At 51.2% G+C, this 23,098-nt stretch overlaps 1 protein-coding gene across 1 annotated transcript in view; it reads left to right on the top strand.

Annotated features, from left to right (window-relative positions):
* Positions 1-399: 399 nt before the first annotated feature.
* Positions 400-23,098, top strand: part of SMAD6 (SMAD family member 6) — a 41,914-nt gene continuing 19,215 nt past the window's right edge. Inside the window, exons 1-3 of the mRNA XM_065641571.1 lie at positions 400-1,455; positions 3,793-3,849; positions 5,172-5,249. Coding sequence (XP_065497643.1) covers positions 666-1,455; positions 3,793-3,849; positions 5,172-5,249 — 925 coding nt within the window. The 5' untranslated portion in view covers positions 400-665. The remainder of the gene's footprint in view (positions 1,456-3,792; positions 3,850-5,171; positions 5,250-23,098) is intronic.

Genomic DNA, 23,098 nt, shown 5'->3' on the forward strand with positions numbered 1-23,098 from the left:
GGATACGTACAACTCACGTGCTGACACCGGCTCCGCTCTGGCTGCTGCTCTTGGGTTTTTGACTTTCTGATTTTTTTTTTTCCGTATTTTTTTATATATTTTTTTTATTTATTTTTTTTTTTTACTATTTTTGGCCGAAGGGAATCGATACCTCCGAGCGCGGACCCGGCGCCAGTTCCCCGCGCCTGGCGGCGGCAGCTCCGCACCATCCTCCTTTCCCCCCCCCCCCACCCCGCGCTCCCCGTCGTATGGTGGAGCCGGAGCGCTGCCCCGGGCTCTCCCCGTCCCGCTCCCCCGCCGCTCCCCGCCTGGCTCCGCGTTGGCAGCCGATGTAGGGCACGGCGCGGCGCGCCCGAGCCCCAGCGCCGCCACGGGAGCGGTCCCGCACGGCCGCGGGCGTCGGCTCAGCCCCCGCGGCGCCGTCTATGCCCGCACCGCGCTCCCGCCCCGCCGCCTTCCCCCATGCTGCGGCCCCGATTCGCTGGGCAGGGCCGCGGGGAGACAAACCGCCGCGCCGGGCGCTCCGGGCAGCCTGCGAGGGCGGCGGGTCTGAGATGAGATAAAGCCGGCGGCGGAGCGAGGAGCCCCCGCGGAGGAGGGGCGGCGGGGAGCGGGGGGGAGGTGGCGGCGGAGAGCGACGCGACCCCCGGCCGCCCGCGTGTCGTATGTTCAGGTCCAAACGCTCAGGGCTGGTGCGGCGACTTTGGAGGAGCCGCGTCATTCCGGACAGAGACGGCGGAGATGGGAGCACCAGGAGCGGTCACGACCTCGGAGCCACCGGCAGCTGCAAAACCCCGGAGAAAAACCCCTCGGCGGAGATCCGCGCGGTAGCGCGCAGTTTGCTCCGGGAGGCGGAGGAGCGGCGCGGCGGGGCGGCGGCGCCCCGCGGGGACCCCATGGCGGAGCGGCGCGGGGCCCGGCTCCGCACCCCGCCGCGGAGGGAGGGCGCCGAGGGGACGAGCCCGCGGCGGGCGGAGGAGAGAGACAGCCGCACGGTGACCTGCTGCCTCTTCAAGGAGCGGGAGCCTGGCGGCCCCCAGCCCCACGCTGCCGGCGGGGCCGCCCCCGCCAGCCCCGACGAGGCGACCGACGGCGGCTCCCCGGAGCGGCGGGGCCGGGAGGCGCGGTCGCGGCTGCTGCTGCTGGAGCAGGAGCTGAAGGCCGTCACCTACTCGCTGCTGAAGCGGCTGAAGGAGCGCTCGCTGGACAGTCTGCTGGAGGCGGTGGAGTCCCGCGGGGGCATGCCCGGCGGCTGCGTGCTGGTGGCCCGCACCGAGCTGCGCCTGGGGGGCCAGGCGGCTCCCCCCCACCTGCTGCTGGGCAAACTCTTCCGCTGGCCCGACCTGCAGCACCCCGCCGAGCTGAAGCCCCTCTGCGAGTGCCAGAGCTTCGGCGTCGCCGACGGACCCACCGTCTGCTGCAACCCCTACCACTTCAGCCGCCTCTGTGGGCCAGGTGAGGAGCGGGCCGGGTGGGGGAGAGCTCGGTATCGGTGTCTTTCCCCCCGCCCCGATTTGGGGGTTTGGGGCTTTTTTTATTTGGACTCTCTGTGGCAGCGGCGGGGACGCCCGGCCGGGATGTGCCTGGCCCGGGGTCTCCCCCCGGGGCCGGCATCCCCCCCCGCCCCCAGCCAAGAGCCGTTCTCAGTTGTGCTTAAAAAGCCTTTTTTTTTTTTTTTTCTTTTCCCCTTCCCGCGGAGGTCCCCCTGCTATTTAGGTGCAGAAGGGGCGATAATATGCAGTTTGCATACTGCTGGCGCCAGCCTGGCTCGCTGTTTATCGGAGCGGCCGGGGAGCCGGGCAATTACCGCCGCCGCTTAAAGCCGCAGGGCCCCGCCGGGAGGGGCGGGGGATGTCCCGGCCACGGGGGAACGCCGGCCACGCGTGGAACCGGGGCGAGCTGCAGCTCATGCGTTTCTCTCTCTTTCTCTCTTTTTATTGTGGGCAGAGGGATCCTGGAGGACACCCACCTCCTGCTGACGGTCCCTTTCTTGGCAAGAACTTCGATTTTTTTTTTTTTTTTTTTTTAAAGTTTATTTTGCAATCCGGGATCCTGCCTCGCTTTGCATCACTTCTTTGAAAGAAACTTCGATGCTGGGCGTGCTTCCCCCAAAGATCGCTAGAGGCTGGAAGCAGCTTTTTTTTTTGTTTCAGTTGGAGTAGATGTGCGTTTGTAGGAACTGTGCATTTATTTCAGAAACGGGCAAAGTTTCCTAGTTGCTTTCCTGCAGCCGTAGTTGTTTTCCCAGGGGTGTGTGGCCGCAAGCCCTGTGCAGGGAGTAGTGGAGAGCAGAGCTCTTATCGGGTGGCTCCTTATCATTTTGATAGTGGGTGACGGTGCCAGGCCCTACCCGCTCCAAACGGGCGCTGGGGACGGTGGCAGGAGCCCAGGAAAGGCCTTGATGCCCCTTTCCACAAATATTTGTGTGGCTCCCTTCAGAGACCATCCGTGTCGGTGTTTGTCACCCACTTCACTGTGGGGTGGCGTAGCTGGGTGGTGTGAAAGCACCTCGGTGTGTTGAAGAAGTCCCTGTGGCGGCAGGTCTGGCTCTAGCGTGGGACCAGCCCGCCGTGCGTGGCACAGGTTGGGCCGTTACATCCGCACTGGGATGTCTCCACCATTATTTTTTGAGACTGGTAGGCGGCTTGCGAAAAGAGCATCTTGCTGCTGGGCAGCTTGCTCAGTTAGGGGAGATGAGGAGCGTTTTCTTAGGGGAGATGAGGAACCTTTTCTCAGCAGCAATAAATGACCACAGGCCACCCCAGAGCCATCACACAGGGGATGCTGAAGTTGTTTTTCATGAACTAATGGGAGCTGAGCTGCAGTTGCTGAGCTGAGTGCTTTGCCTTCGAGTCTGTGTGTGAGCAGAGGAGCACACCTTTGTTTTGGTAGTCTGAGGTCAACGTGATGCCGTTGGCTTCTCAGGACAATTTCTTACAGAAGTCACTGTCTGCTCAGTGCTGCTGCCATGACAGAGCTGCACATACTTCAGTCTTAGCAAGATATAATTCAAGAAGCACGTCACTGCTATAATTCAGAAGGAAAAAAACCCCTCTAACCAGTGCATGAAGATGATGGGAGATCTTTGTCAGCATTTCACATGCTCTTGACTCTTTCAAGCAGAGCAAGTGCCAGTTAGGTGACCAGCAAGGCACTTCTAAGAGCTTGGTTAGCTTTAGGTGCATGGCTGCTGATATGCTGCCGCTTAAAGCTGAGCGGGAGCTTTGCGGGATCGAGGTTGGGTTGAGTGGGATCACAGGAGCCTCTGCTCGTGTGCCGAGGGCTTCGCTGGGATGGACCCAAGTCACTTTGGTGGCTTGTTGGCTGGAGCCAGCCTGGCCCGTGTCTTCATGTCCCAGGAAAAGTGTCTTTTCATCACCTGGCACCCTTTTTCAGTCCTTGTCACGTGTTTGGGAGGCTCTTGTTAAGTCCAAGTGTGTGCTTGAGCCATGGGTGGAGGGTCGTCTCCCAACGCAGATGATGGAAACATCGCTCTTTGGGAGGAACATGCCATTTTGTGTGGTTTGGGTCACGGGTGCCCAGGCAGGGATTCGGGGTGGGGCTGTAGGGGAGAACTGCAGCAGTTTTGGCAGTAAAGCCCACTTTGAAAGGTCAAGGTGGAACCACCATTCTTCACAGATTTGGAAAACTCCTGGTCTCGAGTTGCTCCCAAGTGGGTTTTCTTCCACCGGGTGTTTATAACCTTGCGAGAGTTCCCACCCTGAAAGAGGAAAGCCGAGGGTTTCATTGATAAACCGAACACAGCACTAACATAAAGTTTTGTTTTTGCAGAGTCTCCACCACCTCCCTACTCTCGGCTGTCTCCTAATGATGAGCAAAAGCCACTGGGTATGTGTTTTGTCTCTCTTGATCTCCCGGCAGCTCTCTTGCGTGGTGCGGTCCTGATGCTGCTTCTGAGACATCCCAACATGGCACATCAGGCAAAAGCCAGCAAGTCAGGATTTTATGGCTGCTCGTTATTTCTGAGCAACCATCAGCTGACAGGTTTTAAGAAGTAAATGGATGTCAGTTTATCATACCAAATTACGATGTAGATACATGCATATTTTCCAAAATAATATGAAGCGCTATTTTTAATGAAGGTGTAATGAAAGATTACCAGACGTCATGTTTTGTCTGTGTGTATAACCTGCGGGATGACGGAGCGGGAGGGGACTGGGAGCTCCCGGGTCCCATTTCCATACAGCCCAGGCTGCGCAGTGCAGCGGAGGAAGCGGCTGTTACCCTTCCTCTGCTTATTAAAATGAGACGTAAACTCTTTGAAACTCAGCGCTGTGTAATTTCTGAATGGCATTTCACTTTTCCTGGTGAATTAGGAAAGCTTTTTTTAAAAAAGGCTGGCAAAAGTGGCTTGGGAGTGTAGGCTGGGCATGAAGTAGAGGCTGCTGGAGAGCCTGGCACAGGGCAGCCTGGGACCCTGGTCCTGTGTGATGCACGTTGGCTTGGAGATGTCTTGAATTGGCATTGCTGCATCCTGGCTGTCCTTTCTGGGCATGGTTTTTTTTCCTTTTTTTTTTTTTCTTTTTTGTTAGGTATGGTGAAGAAAAAAAAATTGTCCCTCCCCATGGTCCCCGTTCCAAGTTAATTCCTTTTAGAAACTGCTTGTGCTGCAGGGAGAGATGATAGTGAGCGACACGTGACTTTATTAAAACAACAGCCAGGAATTGAAATTTGCTTCACTGGCTTGTTTGATTGGAAAAATAATAGTTAATCTGTGAGCAAACAGTTGAGCACTTAATTAGAGGGGTGTAAGCAAGAGAGAATAACAAAGACTCTTAACTTGTTAAAACAAAGTTTCCTTCGCTTCAGCAAAGAGGAAGGAAGGAAGGAAGCAAGAATAAACAGCTTCAAGAATTTTAATGGTGATAATTAAGTATAGTAACTATGAATTGTTTAGAGGCTTAATGTAACTTTATCCAGTAAGCACCAAGTTCCTACTTGTTTGATCGACTCAACTGCAGTTATTTTTGTGGTCGAAGCAATTCAGCCTTTGCAGTTGCATGGTAGAGGTACAAAGTTAATCGCTGCTTTCTGGACCGGTGTGGGGGGTTTCTCTCGGGGAGATGATGGGAAGCTTAAGAGCCACGGGTGCTCATGTAGCACTTGCAAAGGCAGGAGGACTAAAGGTACTTTTTCTTTTTTATTTCCAGATCTATCAGATTCCACGTTGTCTTACACTGAAACAGAGGCTACAAATTCGCCCAACATCACGCCCGGAGACTTCTCAGGTTGGCAGATGTTTGCACCTTCCTGCACGTGTGGTCTGTGCCGTGGCTGGGGCGGGATGCAGGAGGAGACGGGGGCTTGTGGTGCTGCTCTTCATTTATGTTCTTGGTGTGAAGAGAGGAAAAAAGAAAGAGCAGCTACTTGAGTGGATTGTTCAGAGGTGTCTGCGCTCCACATGTTGTGATAAGATGCTGTTAGTGGGATGACCGTGCTGGGACAAGTGGGGACATTTGGGAGGTGGCCACAGGGCCACGCTTGTCCCCTGTAGAAGCCGTCTAGGTCTGGCTGGAGCCCGGGGCTCATGGGCTGGCATGGGGCTGGGCTTTACACAGTCACCCTTTTCATGGCAGGAGCGATGAGGCTGTTTCAAATGATGCTGCTTTGTGGTGGTTCTTGCTGAGTCCGTCCAGCTTGTGTTACCTGTTGGGTCCTGGCCCTGCAGTGCAAACCCGGCTTTCATGAGCAGAGCTCCCAGCTACAATGCCATTGAAGCTCCTGAACAAAGCTCGGCTTAATTAGGTCCTGGTTTTTGCTCTGCCCCGCCCCTGCAACCTTTCATTCATTTAATGGTTCTCTGTGAGGCCTGGGGTGGTTTTACCTGTAAGAAGGGGGAGTGTTGGGGGCTCCATTTGATGGCGTTGGGCTTTGGCTGTGGTGATGGTGGCACATCTTCCCTCTTGGGTGTCCCACCCGGGGCTGACTGCGTGAGGAGCAGGAGGGACCCGTCTACAGGACCAGGTTTAATTTCTGTGTGAGAAATTACCTAGTTAATGGCCAGAGAGATGACGAACATAGATAAACCTTCATCCTGGTGAGGTCCCATGTGCCTTGTTGTGGTGGGGTGGGACTTGGGGACCTCGGTGCCGAGTTGCTGGGTCGCTGAGCACATGGACGGGGTTTGCTGCTCCCTCTCGGGGATGCTGCAAGTTGGTGGTGGTGGAAGGGACCCTCAGGTACTGCTCCGTTAGCCGCGGCTTTTGTCTTCTCATTCTCCACCTGCAAGACTTTGTGGCCAGTTTGTTGAGACCCCCGACCTCCTTGGGATGTTCAAGCCCATCCTGACTCCGCAGCGCTTTAAAGAGCCTTTAAACAGCCCAGCACCGCAGTGTTGTGGCGTGATGGTGCATTTCTCCCTGGGATTTTTCCCTTCTCCTTTCAGGTTCTCCTGCCACGGGTTGTTTTTGCCGCCTCATTGCCAAATCCAGCCCGCCTTGCTCTTGTTGTGCTGCCGAGTGTCCGTAGCAGGGGACGGTTGATAGCCAGGAGCTGGGTTGTTAGGGGCTGTGCTATAATAAATATGTGCTGGCAATTCCTAACAAGCATTCCTCGGGCTGGATACGCGTCCGTAAAGCTCCCCATGCCCATGGCTTTTATTGTAACTTGATAATTGCCATTAATTATAGCAGCCGAGTTTGAAAACCGGGGTTCCTGAGGATGTAATGTTTTAGCTTCTCTCACAGCAAAGTCCTTTATGGCACATCTGGTGGATTTTCTGGAAGAGAAGTGCGACTTGAACTTTTACTTGAACAATATAATGATAACATGTGACTGAGATTGCACTGAAATCAGATACCTCCTCTCCCCCTGTGTAGTTTCCAATGGTGTAACTTTTAATAAGAGTCTGGGGCTATGTGATTTATTTTTCCCCAGTGCTCATGATTGCTGAAAGAGGATAAGAGCTTTACTGAAGTTAACCCATACTTGTCATCACAGGGAAGTAAAGGGAAAAAAGCCACTTAGATTCTAGTCTATCTGCCATATTTCAGTTTGTTTATTCTGCATTTCAACTTATTTAATAGGTCTGCTTGAAATGTAGACCTGTATAAATGATATACAAAGCACGTGGTCTTCCCTGCCTTTTCTCGTGCATTTAACTCCCGTTCCAAAAATAAGTACATTTTGGATCTAGCATCAAGCCACGACTATTTATTCCTTCAGCTTTGATCATCAAAAAGGCTTTTCCTACTAAAACCACAAAATTCAATTTTGGATAACAAAGAGAACCATTCTTCTACTGTTACTCGTTTGCTTGATGAACTTTTAAACAGGAAGTTTTAGCATGAAGTCAAAAGATCATCTCTGTCATATATGTAAGTTTAAAACAAACAAAAGAACAAAACCCCACAACCTTTCGTTTTGAAGTAGACCTTTTCATGGCTATAATACTGTTCTTAAAAACAGGAATAAGTCTTCAATGAATGAATAGGCTTGCTATAAAATTCAGAATAACAGTCAATGCGAACTGGAAGCACCAGTTGTGAGCAGCAGTGCAGATGTGACCTTCTGTGTCATGAGCTGGATCGATGGGTGAGACCCCCGAGTCCCCTTCTTCCGAGGTTCAGAGCGTTTGGGTCATGACATGAAGTCTTCTGTCCAAGGATCTGTGTCCAGCCACAGCATTTCCCTTGGGTCGGGGATGCTTCTGGTTCTCAGTGAGGTACAAAGGCTTGGGAAGGTATGGGTTGGTGGGAAAAGGCTCTTGGAGATGTTCAGTCCTGAAGTTCCCATCTTCTGAGCTCAAGCGGTGTCACGCTTGGGTTTGCAGGAGCATGAAGAAAGGCTCCATCTTCTCCTCATTAGATTTATCTCTGCAGCCGTGTGTGTCTGGGGAGCAGAGGTGAGGAAAACCTGCTGCTTTGGGAGTTGGTGGTTCCCCTGGCTGGGGCTGCGCCCGTCCCCGGGTGCCGGCGGAGCCTTGGCCGCCGTCGGTGTCCCCGCGGCTCCCCTGGCCGGAGCTGGGGAAATACCAGGGAAAGGGCAAAATCTAGCAAGGCAGAAACAAAAGCTCAGCCTCGTGACTCATAATTGGTGGAACATTTGTAGTGATTTTTTTTTTTTTCTCCCTTCCCCTCAGACTTGGCTCCTCCAGCACAGGCCAAGAAGCTGCCGTACCCGTTAGACTTGCCAGGCGTGTAGAGGGCTGCGCTGCGGGAACTGGTTCGGTACGGTGGGGACGTGCTGGAGCAGATGTTGTGGGCCACGGGCTCTCGAATTCCCTTCTCCTAAATCGCACAGGGCTATCCCTCGCCTTCCCTGGGAAGGACCTTCTCTTGAAGACCATGAAATAACCGCGCTCCTCAGCGCTCCCCTTGCACAACGTGATGCGTCTGTTTGTCTTTCTGGCTAAAAAAGCCCCATGAATTTCTACGAGTAGCAGCCAGTGTTCTCGTTAGTGATGGGATTGAGTTCTGGAGGTCCTAAGGAGGGAGAAGAGTTGAACTCCAGTAGGAGATCCAAAGGTGGTGGTGCTGCTTGGGAGCCTCCCGCAGGTCTCCCTGCTGACTTGGCCATTGCTTGTGGCCACTGCAGGTCTGAAGCAACTTGTCTGTCCTCTAGAGAGTGCAGAAAGGTTTGGGCATTTTTTTTCTTTAAGGAATAATAAATAAGGAGGAGTAATTAGCTGTAGGAGCAGTGATGGGTGCAACTCACTGCCGCCTCGCAGCAAAGTCCCCAGTTGCGGTGCAGAGGTCCCACACTTGCTGAATGTCCTCTCCGAAGATACTTGAAGACGATGTCTGCGGCAGTCAGTGCCAAGCTCTTACGATAGCTATTTTTCCTCAAAATGAGCCACTCATCACTAGAGCCTGTCTCATGTGTCCCTACATGCCTGCTCATTACTCCGTGCTTAATCAGGAGTCATACCGGTGTTTGCACGGAAAGTTTTATTGTTCATATGGAAATGCCTTTGTGAACCGACGTGGCCCACGAGGCTCGAGCCCTGTGTGTGGCGGGATTTTTCAGAGGGAACGGGCTTCTTGCCGAGCCCGGGTGTCAGTGTCCAACCCACCTCCCTTTAGTTCTGCACAGTGCCGGAGAACCGCGTCCTGCACCCGATCCCCTGCCACGGTGCTCCGAGTCGGGGGATGCTCAGCCCTGGGTGGGCGCAGGAGAAACGAGGATGGTTTGGTGCTGGGTGATGCACCTGACCAGAGAGAGGAGGAGAAATAAGTGTTACCAGGGGAGAAGTGAGAGCTGGGAATGGGAGAAGGGCGGGAGGGGAGTGGGAACAGCAGTGGGGTTTGAACCAGCAGCGAGAGCCTTTGCAGGAGGCCAGAAGAGATGCTGCTGTAGATTCTTCCAAGAATACTACTTTTTTTTTTTTTTTTTAAGACTTTTGAATCAATGCACTTCCCGTGTGCTAGTTCAAGAGTTTCAGCTCTGGTGAACTCATTTCTGGCTGGGTATGTGCATCCGAAAGAAGGAGTTGTGAGTCAGTGGTCTGTTGGAGGGGTGACCAGTTCCTCTCCGGAGCGGTGGGGACCTGTGCCCGAAAGTGGCCACACACGTGTGGGTCTGCTCCAAGCAGCTGCGCTGAAGCCTACAGGGTGATGGGCTCCATGTAGAGATGAGCTTTGCTCAGTGATTTATTCTGTGTTAGCCCCTCTAAAGTTGGTGGAGCATAATTGTGAATTAACAGAGACAGGAGAAACAAAGAGACTGAATGGACTGGAGCTTATTTAAATTATTTCAGATTTTTTTCCGAGGCCTGGGAAAGTGGAGAAGTTGCTTGCAGGGCAATGGTGTGGGTCTGGGGGTGTTGGATTTGAGGAGGAGGATCCCCGTACCCTGAAGGGAGGAGGAAGGTGGGAGCGTGTCTGTCCATCCCAGCTGATGATTCAGCCCAGCTGAAGCAATGCTACGGCTCCAAAGCGAGAGCCGGAGGGTTATTTCTGCTTCCAGCAATATTTAGGATGAACTTCAGGAAGCATATTTTAAAACCCACTGAATGGAGAAAGTGAACATCTCTTCCTCTCCCCCTAGAAATAACACTGCAAGGATTTATGCTAACAGGGAAGTTTATGAAGATCCTGTGTGTTAGGAGTAGGAAAAAAAAAAAGCCTATAAATATGTAAAGCGGATATGTGTGGAAACTGGGCAAACATTGCTCTTTCCAGACTGGGGGAGAGATTGTGAAATTACCTGTTAATAGGAAAAAAAAAAAGATATTTTTCTCATTAATAGAGTGGCAATTTCTTCTGGTGGTGAAATGTTGGTTTTGCAACTTTCTGGTGATCTCCTCTGGCTTCGGTGTGTCTCGGCGTGGGGGTCCCACCATGGCGCCGGGTCGGGGTGGCAGCGCTGGGGCTGCAGGATGGGTCTGACCAGCAGCACCGTGGAGGCTTTTCATCCTTTCTTCCCCCCATCCTATTGCAAAAACATAAATCCATTAAAAAAAAAAAAGCCAGAGCATATCTGTGCATCCAGTTTAATCACAGACAGATGTTTATTTGGGCCAGTAATGGTTCTGCTTTCCTTTTTCTTTCATATTTAACTTTAAGTTCACTGGCGTGTCTTACTCTGCACAGTCTATAACAATCATGGTTTGGCTAAAAACTTTTCTAGATGGAGGAGTGAGCTGGTTGCCAAGAGCTACTTCTTTGATGCAAAAAAATACATCCTGGAGGAACTTTGTCAGATGTTTTTATATTAAACAGTTTTCCTCCACAGTTTCAGTTTGCCAATGGGAAATAAAGTGCATCTATTTTCCAGTGTACTTCAGGGAGGGATTCTTTGCTCGGTGCGAAGGTTTTTCCCACGTGGCCATAGACGGCCGTGAATGCTGGAATCCCCGTCGGAGAGCGTGACCACACAGCAGCAGCCTTCCCAACAGTTGGGAGAACGTCCAAAGAATAACCTGCCTTTGCTTTGGGTTTGCTCGATTGCAGTTTCTGGTTCTGCCTGGGGTTGACATCAAAGGCAGCTTTGCAAACTACGGGGTGAATCACAGAATTAATCCCCGAAAGGGAAGGTGGGAGACAATGGCCCTGGGCTTTTAGCGCTTGTCCCTTTCAGGGAGACACAGGTGTGCTCTTTTGTTCTACAGCAAATGTCTTTCTGGGTTGATGATAAATCCGCCAGGGTTTTTTTGCATTATGTTTGTGCTTGCCACAGTGGGTGGCTCAGGTAGCAGCTCCTGGGGTTCAAACATTTTTTTCTTTGGAGCAGAAGGAAAAAGGGAAACCATCATTGATTCTGCAGCCGGGTGGGTTCCTCATGTCCAAAGCCTGTTGGTGTTAATGCTTCCTCCAGGAGCAATGTAACCCAGCAGAGAATACATCACTTGAGTAGATAATATGCAGCTAAAGATGTTGTCCTGAGCATTGAGACTGAACAAATACACCCCTCACTTACCAACTGAAGAAAAAGCATCTTAGCTCAAGGCTGGGGAAGGTATTCTGTGCATGCGGTTTTTTCTCCATTAAAACCCTGCAGGGCAGCTCACATTGGGCCATCATCTGCAGGAGCTTGCTCTTGAAGAGCTTGCGGATAACCACGCTTGGGTGACAGTACAACTTTGTGTTGCCACCTGTACCCAGCGTCCCCTTTGGAGAAGCAGGAGAGGTGCCGGTGACCCCATCCGTGCAGAGCACGGGCCTCCAGAAGGAGGGTGACATTTCGGCAGTGGCCGTGCAGCTGTAGAAGAGTTTCTAAGGCAAGCAACACCTGTTCATAAAAATATCCTACAAGGTATGAGCTCCCACAACGAGCCTAATTCAGAGCTGAGCCCGTTTAGTAACGTGGGGAGGGAGAGTTAACTTGGTGAAGGACCACTGGGGAGTTTGCTCGAGATGGGAGATGAGATGGTTTGTGCTGAAGATCTCCCGAGGAGGGAAATAAAGATTGTTTTGAGGCTTTTGCACCTGCACAGCAAGAGAGCATCACTGCCAGCCTCCCAAAATACGGTCTTCCAGGAGGGAAGGTATCTTCTGGACTGGGAGATGGAGAGATGTCCCTTTGTTATTAGTCATACAAATGCTTTGCAAGAGCAACAGTGTTCCCCGGTGCGTTGGTGGTTCTGAGCAGGGAGGATGGGAAGGAGCTCCCATAGCATCGTGTGTTTGACTGGGGCTGCTGTGTCCCAAGGACCTGCCTGCCCTGAGGAGCATCTTTAGTTGAGACGACTGTGGTGATGTTCTTCATCTGAACTGATGAAGCGGTGGTGGAATCCCTTCTTCCCATGTGTTCTTCCCTGCGAGGAGTCAGTGACTTCTCCAGGGTAGATGGGGTGGCCGTGGCAAGAGCTGTGAATCGAGCTGAAGTCTCCCCCGTTGCCATCCCTCACTTCACGTGCAAGAACATCTTTCCTCTCTGATTATTACGATGGCTGATCCTACTGCTTCAACCCTCCAGCACTTAGAGAAGCGCAGACAATCAGAGCTGTCCTTAGTCCAGAAGAAAGAGAGGGGGGGAAAAAAAGCAAAAGTGGCTGCCGGAGCCTTAGGACCATCCATCTGGAGTAACACAGGCTGCCTCTTGCACAAGGGGTGGAAGAAGGTTGCTCCTGTCAATATTTGGCCCTGTGCCTAATGCGGGGATTAAAGCTGCTTTGCAGATGACACCTCCGCGTTTGTGCGTGCGTACGCACAGATCCACGGCTCCAAAGGAGAACTTGCTGTGGCGGAGCCGGGCAGGACGATGCCCTGAAACGAAGGCACCACAGATGTTATTTGGGAAGAAAATACACTGAATTTCTCAGTACATTTCTGCAGAGAAGGAGGGAGAGTTGCTCTTTTTCTCCCTTCCTTACCTGGAACTGGGATGGCTTTTCACAGCTACTTGGGATGTTTTCAGCCTACAAGTTCTTGGAGTAAGTACAACACCCAGATAAAATATGGTTTTGTCTGTGGTTCATTGAGTAGTTATGATGTTTGGCCTCGAATCACAGAATAATCACACCCCTCACTTCTCCAAGTACCTAAGCATCACACTTAAAAAAAAAAAAAAAAAAGAAACATCGGGAAGTAAGCAAGTTACTTAAAAGTAAATTAGTTTAATCTTTGTAGCCAAAACATTACATTCTTGCACCCTATTAGGAGTTGGATATGGCTTTCTAGGTAGTAAAAGTTCTTTTGATGTAACGCTGGTTGTGTCTTTTAAACAGCGCGTATCTGATGGTACGTCTTTGTTTGAACTTTACTTTTTCTCTGTGCCTGTGTTTTGCTTTTTAAATGGATTTGCTGAATACTGGACATAGTGTATTTATGACCTTTGAAAATGGTGAATGTTTTGAAGGAGGAATTTTGGCTTCTCACAGGGACCTGTAGAGAGAGGCTTGTATTCACAGTTACAGTAACGGATTTTTTTTGTGGCACTTTGATGACTGAGAGGTGTTTATAGGCTTGATTCATAACTGAGTTACGAAGGTTTTCCACGGAAATAACTTATTAAATCTGTGGCGCTCACAGGAACGATTGAAGTCTGTAGATTTGCTATTCATCAAAGGCACCTCCTTTCCTGGACTCCAATACCTAACTCAGCATTTTAGCTCTTGGAGGATGCTCAGACCCAAAAGGGCTGTGCGGTGTGGAAGCCCAAGATGTGTTTTAGTAAGAAAGAAAAAAAAAAAAAAAGTACTCTAACACAAACTGGAAAGGAGGGGGAAGGGAAAAAAAAAACCTTCAGGAAAAACATCCCCTGTCATTTGGAGCTGCTGATGGTTAAACCTGGTTTTCTGGAACACTGCTTATTTGTGTGGATTTTACTTTGCTGCTCGACAGCTGAAAAGTACATCCCTTTACTGCTGCTGGCCGGGCTGCTGCCGGCTTTGAAGTGCCTCGAGCCGCTGGAACCGCAGGTTCGATTTACTGGCAAAGGAGACTCGGCTCTTTGTCCTTCCAAAGTGCCGGGGATCGGAGGGGATTAGGCTGTGGCTGCTGGGATTCGCGTCCGTCTGTCCTGCCGTGCCGGGGGCTCCGGGAGGGAGGAAAGGAACGTGCCGCCTCCCCAACTCGTGCGGGGATCAAGGACTTTGGTGGCGATCGAGGGTGAGGAGGGACATCGGCTCCTCGAGGTCCCACTTTGCTCATGGGCCATTGGTTTTGGATGGCGCTTGTCCCAGCAGCGAGCTGCACTCCCTCTCCCTCCTGTTTTACACCTTTCTCTTGGCTGATTTCCCCCCAAAAGTGGGTGTTTAGCCTGGAAAAAAGCATCATTATGGGGGCTGAGTGCTCGGAGAGGGGAGGTTGATGAGAAGTTGTGCAATGCACCCCCAGCACCGGAGTCTGGGCTTCAGATGCTGAGAACTGTTGAATTCATGTTTGTTTGTTTTTTCCCTTCTTCTATAACATTTCACATGGAAACGCCTGTCTTGGCCGACCTCCTCCAGAGTTGCTAAACACTGACTTGTAGCGGCCTTTGCAGCTCCAGGGGTTGGAGCAGGGATTAAATGGTCTCCAGTGGTGAAGCGCTGCAGCACGTTGCTGCCGCGCTGCCCCGTTCCTGGAGATGCTTTTCCTTCGGTGAAAAGCTGAGCGTCGCTTTGGTTCGTCATCCCGGGCTCTGCTTATGGGAAAATACCAGCAGCATCAGAGGATATAGATGCAATTAAAACCAAGGCCCTGTTCCTGGTGGAACATCTCCTTAATCAGCCTTTTTTCAGCCGTTTCAAGGCAAGCAGCTTGTGCTGGTGCTGTGTGGTTGTTTCAATGCCCAGGGCATGGGGGTTGAGCCCATTTTTTGGGGTGCAGGGATGTCTCGTGTTGGGTGGCAGCACAGGGAGGCTGAACCGTGGCTGGTGCTGAGCCACATCCATCCACTGTTGTGTCCAGGATGCACAGTGAGTGGTGATGGTGAATTAGCTCTGACCAGACCTGAATTCCCTCATACAATAAAACCTGTTCCTGCCTCTCCGCGGGGATGCGGACTCTGGCTGGGAACAGACGGGCTGCAATGCTCCTCTGTGCTCTCAGCATTTTCCATTTCAGGTTATAAAAGCCCGTGCACAAAACCTGCCAAAAAGTCAAATTCCCAACAGTGCAAGAGAGAGGGATCAGTAGAGAATTTGTTTTGTTCTTCGCAGCAGTTTTCTGTTCCTGGGGGAGCTGGAGGCCTTTCCTGATGGTTCAAGAGCCCCTTGTGGCGGAGCCCACGTGGTCCTGCCCTGCAGCATCCCCAGCCCTCCCCATCCTGCTCCAAGTGCGGTTCCCAGAGCAAACCCCAGACCAAAACCCTCCTCCCCTCCCCGAACGCAGTTCGTGCAAGCGCCGTCATGTCACACTTGCTGTCCCAGCTGGACACTGATGCTCAACTGGACCCATTGCAGCTTGGCCATCTCCCTGCCTGGGCTTCAAAGAGCTGTGCTGGTTGCTGCCTTCCCCTTCCTCCGCCTACCTTCGGGTTTGATGGGTTTGGAGATGTTCGTCCTCCTAAGTGCTCTTTATCAGCTTGGGAGGACCAGGCCGCTCTTCCCTTGGCTGGTTTAGGGGCTGGAGAAGGATTTGGAAGCTCCATCCCACTGCAGGAGCATCTCCTGATGCAAGGAGGACCACGCCGTGGGTACCTGGGCAGTGTTACTTGCGCTGCGGAAGGGTCTCAGACACAACTGTGTCGGTTTTATCTACATATTCCATTAGCAGGAGCGAAGTGCACCAGCAGAAAGGCTATTTTTCAGCTCTTTCCATTTATTAAGGTCTCATTTGCTAAGATTTTTCCATTCTAGGAGCCAAAGAATGTTAAAGACTTCTAAAAAAATGCCAGCTGCTCTATGTTTTCACACATAGTGATGCAAACCACTGTTGTCTATTTAGTAAAGAAAAAAACGGCAGTAACTGAAGGATTTGGGGAAAAACAAAACAAAACAAAAACCAAAAAACCCCCCAAACATAGATACCTGCACAGAGGTGTAGCGCTTGGGTGTCTGTTTGATGGGCGATGATAGTGTCGTGTTGTCTGTAGGTTTATTCCACCCGTCTCCAGAGGATCCCAGAGGGATGGACATGCTGTTCGCTTTTCTTTCCTTTATTTCCTCTTTTTTTTTTTTTTCTTCTTTTCCTTTTGGCTGTTACAAAGCATGGCCTATTCTAGGGGTGAGTGCCTGGTGCTGTGCTCAGACAACGGTCTGTTTGTGAGACCCCGTGCCAGCAAAATGTGAGTTTGTCCACTTGGAAGAATGAGGCGGTTGATTCATCTCCCCCCACGGAAAGGCTGTGGGGTCTCGGAGCATCCCTGCCTCCGCAGGGAAGGCAAACATGGACACTGGTGGCTGGGAATTCCTATTTTTCTTTTCCCTCTTCTTCTTCTTAAAATCCAGAGAAGTCGTAGCATAACACAGCTTTTTGCAAAAAGAGAACTGTGGAATTACCCTGAGTAATTGCTTTGTGCTGGGTTCTGCAGGGTTCTTTAGGGTCCAACACTTAAAAGAGGGAAACAAATGTGTTGGGAAAGGTCTTTACGCTAAGTCTAAGCAATAAGCAAAGCATATGGGAAGTGCTGCACTGAAGTGTTAAAGACATTTTGAAATATCACACAGAGATAAGTGATGCTGGGGGAGATGGTGCTGGTACCCACGGCATCCTCCTCCTGGGCTTGACTTGCCTGATGCTGCCCTCAGCTCATGTCCAGGAGCCGTTAAATGGGTCTGTGTTGCGTTGTACACTCCGATTTGGGGTTTTTGATGGAGTAAAAACTGTTGTGGCCCTCAGCGTTCGCAGGGAATATTGCTTTGGCTGTCTTTGCCCATCCAAAAAGAGGAGGTCATGTCCATGCAGGCACTGAGCCAACATCAATGGGCAAAGCTGTGCAGAGTCTCACAGCTGGTAGTTGCTGGTAGTTATAAAAAGCTCGGGCTCCAAGATTAGATCTGGTTGGGTTTGTCTAGTGCAACTTGGTGCATCCAGCTGTGGAGAGAGAGCAGATAGAGAAACTGGGAGTTTAATGTCTCAGACCCAAACCGTCCCTATAAATTGTGTCTGCAGCTGCCATTGAAGTCTCCAGCTATTTCTGCCATGGGGCTGATAATGGTAAAACTGAAGTCATGAGGTTTTGATTTTGGCCTGTTCAAAACCAGAGGACTCTTTCTAATAAGATTTTATGAAGTCTTGAGAACAAGATGTTCCAGTTCTGAGGGGGATGTGGATGCCTGGGTGCAGGAGCAGCCCTTCGTGAGGAGGCCAGGGCTTGTTTATCCCCAAGTGTCTCAGGAATTACTTTCTGAGATCTGCAAAAAAACCCAACAGAACAAAAAAAGCCCAACAAAACTTTATGAATCAACCGGGAAGCCAGTAAAAATTAGTAGTAACAAGCTCATTTCAATAGAAATGGGTTTGTTGCTCTGCTGGCTGCCAACCATTTATGAGACTGGCTCGGTGCCGGTGAGCAGGGTCCAGCACGCTGCATCCTTCCACCCTCCTGCTGCTGGAAATAATTTGTGACTTAAAAAAAATAAATAACACTATTGTGGAGCTTGTTTTATGGTTGGGGCCTGAGTTGGGCAAGGGTGACAGCTCTAGCTAGCTCCAGAGTTTGCAAAAACCTGGTTGGGGGCTTTCTCCTCTGTCTCGGGTGGGTTTCTGCTGGGTTTCCGTGGGTGAGGACACTGGATGGGTGTTGCATTCACGGCGCATTTGTTCTGCTCGCCGGGTCCAGCTCAAGGGGAAGGGCTGGGCTGGGGTGGCCGTGGCCGTGCAGGGCTGCTGCAGAGAGCGCCGGGTGCTGTTCGGTGCCGCGTGTTGAGTAGCTCAACAGCGTTTGGCAAAAGCCTTACCTGGGGCTTTGGCATTGATGCCGCAGATGTGTCTGTGTTGTGTTTTCTGCCCTTTTTGTTCAGTTTTCCTGCGGGGAGCCTGGGGAAACACCACACTCAAGGGAGTGAATAGGTCTGTCTGTCCGAATTACAGCTCGTTGACCTCCTGTGGTCTATAACCATCCATGGTGATGGACTCACGTGGTATGAATGAGCCCATCAGATCCTGGTGGTGGGCTGGCCATCACTGATACCTGCCAGCGCCGAGCCGTGGCCTCTGGGGAGGTGACATTTGCTGCAGGGCAGCGTGAAGCAGTTTGGGGGCACCAATCCACTGAGCTGCTCTGATTCTGCATCCCCATCACAGAAGGGGACCGGTCTGGCTCCTACTGCGTCATTCAATCCCTGTCCTCCTGGTTCAGCCAAAGCCATCGGTGTCGTGTGGTTCTGCGGGGTGGGCAAGAGGAGACTCCCGAGCTATTTTATGTCCCTCGATGAGCTGGTGATACACTATGTGCTTTTCCTTCCAAGCCCGTGCCCATGTTGGGGTCATGCTGGCCTCACCAAACCCCAGAGTTGTTTCCCAGTGAGCCAGGTGGCGGCTCGTTTGGAGGACCAGACCCCAGAACAAGCCCTTTTCTGATTTGACCTGTCTTTTAAATATAGCGGGAAGTTCCCATTGTGAGAATCCATCTGGCTTTTCCATTTGCTCTGGGTTTTATTTCAATGCTTGCACAGAGGGCTAGTCTGTGCTGGAGGCGGCTGGGCGTCCATGCCACCCGTCTGCCACCTCTGTGCCCAGCGTTGGGGATGGTGGTTGGCATGAGCATGGAGGGGGACAGCTCTTTGCACCCCGTTGGCAGCACATCTTCTCTTAGCCGAGCTGATTGATACCCAGTCTCGAAAGATTTACGTCTGTCTCCTGGAAAAAACGAGCAAACCAGTTCCTGGGAGGCAGTGGGACGCTCTGCTAAAGCCACTCGCGTGTGACTGTGGAAACTTCCACCCCAGAGGAGAGCAAGGAAATGCCTTTGCGAGTACAAAGTAAGGTAAAGATCCTATGTGCATGGTGAGTTGCTCTTCCCCCCATTGTTAAGCTATTTTAATGAAAGGGAAATGTCAGCAAAAGTATGGTTTTTTTTAAAAAAAAAGTCACTGGCGCATCACTAGTTCTAGAATGGGAGTGCTCTGGGCAGCTTCTTTGCCGCCGAAATGAGAAAATTAGAGTTGTTTTTTTATTTCCAGGTAATTACGGCCACATATTTTGAAATGTCTGTGGTCTTTTCCATGTTGAATCATTAATATGGACCTTTAGAACTGGATTGAATTCAGCTGTGCTTGAAAGGGTCGGTCATTTGAGACTTTTAACTTTAAAGATCTTTGCAAATTAGTTTTGCTCTTGCCATGCTGAATTTGTTTGTGTTAAAAAAAAAAAAAAAAACTCAGTGGATTTGGTACGTGTCTGTCTTTGAAGGGCTTCGCTTCAAAGGCTGCTTGCATTTGGTGTTTTATAATCTGAGCTCCGCTGTCCGTGAAGCTCCGCTGCTTCGTGGGGAAGCGTCAGATAATGACTCCGCTAAAACCTGCAGGAAAGAGCATTTTGGCGTTTTGGAGGGTCACCAGCGCCTCATTTTGCTGCAGTGCTCACCGTAGCTGCCGGGCTCACCTCCTCTCGGGGATTTGGGTGGCTACAGCCACCTTGGGTTTGGTCTCCATGATTGATAAATGTTGTTCCCTCCCTGCCCCTTCCCCTTTGCTTTGGCTGCGGATGAAAGGAGCCCACGGGTGACCTGTCTGGTGTTTGGAGATTTAGAGACAGTTGGTCCCATAAAATTTGACTGAGATCTTTGCAGTGAGAAGCCAATTGCAAGAGGTGCAGTTGGACCATAGCTATTTAAAAAAAGGTGAACAGTAAAAATAATATTGCAGGGCTCACCAATTCTTGGCTCAAAATCTGTTTTTTCAAAGAATGATTTAATCTCGAAAGCCAAAATGCGAGGACCTGTCTAGCGTTTTGCGTGTCTGTATCAGATCTGTCCCCATCCAGGTTTTCCCTGTGGGGCTGGAAGCCTTTTCCCATCCGGTCTGACAAATGCGTGCACATCTCAATGTGCTGCAAATTTTAATTGTTAGTTTTAAAAAGCATAAGCAGCAGCCAAAAAAAAAAATAAAAGGGTGCTAATGGAAGGGCTGTCAGCTCACAAAGTCTTGGGCTGCTGAGGAGAGTTGCTTTCAGAGCCCAACACAAAACCGATGGAGGTTCAGGTGAGCCGAGAGTGCGTTGTCCACATTAAATGCAGAGGCTTCATTCCCGGTGATGCTTTGGGGCTGAAGGGGCTGCCCTGGCTGGATGTACGCGATCTGATCAATCAGGGTTTAAACGAGGACAAACTAGCCAACACCAGAACATTTCTGAGAGCCAGAAGATAATCCTGGATCAGCCGCGGCTCAAATCGCCGCCGCTCCATCACTGCCTTGCAGAAAACCTTGGGTTCTCCTCGCTTTCCCCCTTTTCTCCCTCTCATTAAGATTTGTACGCAATATTATTTTAATCCCCATACTCTCGCCCCTCCTTTTTCCTCTCCCCTTCCCTGCAGGCTCTCCTGCCCCCATGCAGGCACACAATGAGGAACAGCTGGCTCGCAAAGCCAGTTTCCCCTCGGAGGCAGGAGCAAGCTGCGCGCAGGGGCCGGGCGAGGGCCCGGCTGGCACCGCGGCTCAGCCCCTGCTTCTCCCTCACCCTCCAAAATGCTTGGTTTTTCTCCCCTTTGAAACGCACGGTATTTTTACTCCCGAGGTTTTGGGCTGGCTCCTGAGCCGTCCCACGTCGGAGCATTGCCTGGGTGCCCGTGCATGCGGTGCGGATGGAGGACCGGGATGCGGGATGTGCCGTACGGCTTTCCAGCTCGCTGCCTTGGCTCTGCCGCCCCCAGCCATCGCAGCACAAGCTTGTTTTAATTAGAGGTTTGTTAAGACATGGTGCTGCTTTATTTCTGAGGCTTTTCTGCGGGTCAGGCTGGCTCGGTGCAGATCCCTGGGTTTGAAAGCTTGTGGCGCGTTGAGCATGGGAACCCTCCACTGGGCTTTCAAGCCGTGTTTTCCACCCTGTTCAAACACCCAGGAAGGTCTTAGGCATTCAGAGGATGCTTCCGAGGCAGGCAAGCAAGCAAGTTGAGGATTTAATTGCAAGCGAAATTGGTTAAAGCATTAACAACTCACACCTCTCTGCTTCATTACATGCCAAAACGCCTCATGACCGCCCTGCAGTGCCCAGCTGGTGCAGGCAGCACAAACTGGAAAACGGGGGGCTGTAGCTAAAACCAACATCAGGATTAGTGACTTGGCTTGGGCTCCCCACCTAGGCGGGGGTCTCCGATGGCCGCCCAAGGCCGTGCCCTTCGGTCGAGCCCTGCAGATGGCAAAGGGAGCTGCAGCCGGGAGTGGTGGTGGTTTATTGCCCTGCCAGAGGGAAAGAGCCTTTCTCCAGCGCTGGGGTGAGTGTATTGACCTGAAGGAAAGAGCATGGGCTTATCTTGGAGCTTTTATTACTTATTTCTCCTTTGAAGTTGCACTTAATGCTTGTGTCTTGTAAATAAGCTGGAGTATAGTGTAACGTGCAGGCAGCAGCAATGGTTTTCCAAAGCGTTTTATCTTTATCCCGTCGTAACTGAGGGTACAGGGATGGGCCGGGTCTCCTCCAGTGCCGCTTCTGAGAGTGGAGAATTTTGTGGTCTCCAGGTTGACTTGAATGGATGCTAAAAAGGCAACAGTGAGCTTTAAACACAAATGCACTCCCAGACTTGATAGATAAGTCATCTTGATACCTTAAATTATTTTCCCCTGCTGTGATGAAGCAGGGAGAAATTCTCAACAATTCAACATTTCAGAGCTTCAGGAATGTGACTTTTTCTGGCTAAGCCCAACCTAGCAGCTCTCTGCAAAAAGGATGAGGAGAAGAACTCTTGCCTCTGTGTGCCGGGATGCCTGCATGCCCCGTGGAGTGCTCTGGCCATCGCTCCCTTCCCGAGGTACCGTCCAGCCCAGCGGTGTCCTGCAGCGAGAGGGGGAAAAATCGCGGCTGGGTTTTTTGGAAATAAGGCGGTTCGAGTGCTCCCAGAGCGGTGCCTCTCTGTTTTGAGTAAGGTTATGGGTGTTTATTTGAGGGAAGAGCTGCTCAGCCAAACATCCTGCTTTTAAACTTGACTTAGCAGCAGTCGGAAAGATGCCTGCAGCTATATTTGTGTGCAGCCTCTGACTGCTGTTGTCTCTGGGCACAGATGGGATTTGCAGCAAGGGCTTACGAACGGGCTCCCGTCATTTTGGGGTTTCCGCTGCATTAAAAGCTGTAATTGCCACCTCTTTGCACTGGAGAAGCTCTGTCTGTCCCAGCGCACGTCCGTCGAGACGTCCAACGTGAGCTGGGTGTCTCGCAGGGCTCTGAAAATCCCACCCCTTCCCAAAGGGGGATGTTTGAGCCCTGAGTTTTGAGACCAAATAAAAGGCGGTGGGAACTGCCAAGTTCGAAGGGGGAGATCTTGGGTTTGGGTCAAAACCGCTGTGGGTTTTTTTTCCCCTTGTTTCAATCCCAAACGCAGCCCTGCCAGAAACTTGGCTCAACTTCACCAGCGGAATTAGAAACATATTTATGTTTCGGGGGTTGTAAGGAAACCTGAAACCAGGTGAGTTTGGCCGGGGTGGGCGTGTGGGGCTGGGCACTGCTCGCCCCGTCCTCTACCACGTCTCTGTGCTGTGAACAAGAGCAGAACGAGATGTGCATAAGATGTGTGTAATAGATGCCTTTCTTAGCAACAAGGCTGAAAAAGAGTTGACGTTCTGCCTTTTACATTGCACGCAAGAGGAAACCCTTTTTCTGCGGATGCAGAGCCCCTTTCATGGCTGGGGTGGGTCTCTGCTCAGCATGGGTTTGGCCATCACAGGGTCCTTCAAGCTGCAAGAGAATTTAACAGCAGCTCTTATTATCAATGGATTCTGAGACGGGGGATGCGTGGATATGAGTTGTAGCTTTACCATCTCCTGCACACCACAGCATTGCGCTTTTTCAGCCCGCAGTTCCTCTAAATAGTCCGTTTAATCTTACATTGGCCACTTCGATTTTTGCAGAGCTGGAGCATGCAGGTTGTAGCTGTAAGAGACCGTCAGGGTATCTCATTTACCTTCTTCAAGGCATGGGAGTGTGCTTTGTTTTTAGCAGTACTGAAAAATACTGAATTTTGAGGACGTGCTTTAGTTACGCAGGTGCAGCTAGATGCCGCGTTGCACATCAGTTTTGTGTCTGCAGGTAGAAGGATCCACTAATGTATTTACATTCACAGTCCAGTTTCCAGCTTGATTTCACATCCAGAGTAACCTATGATGATGACACATTACCCA

Source organism: Caloenas nicobarica, chromosome 10, assembly GCF_036013445.1.
Source record: "Caloenas nicobarica isolate bCalNic1 chromosome 10, bCalNic1.hap1, whole genome shotgun sequence".
Classification (NCBI taxonomy): domain Eukaryota; kingdom Metazoa; phylum Chordata; class Aves; order Columbiformes; family Columbidae; genus Caloenas; species Caloenas nicobarica.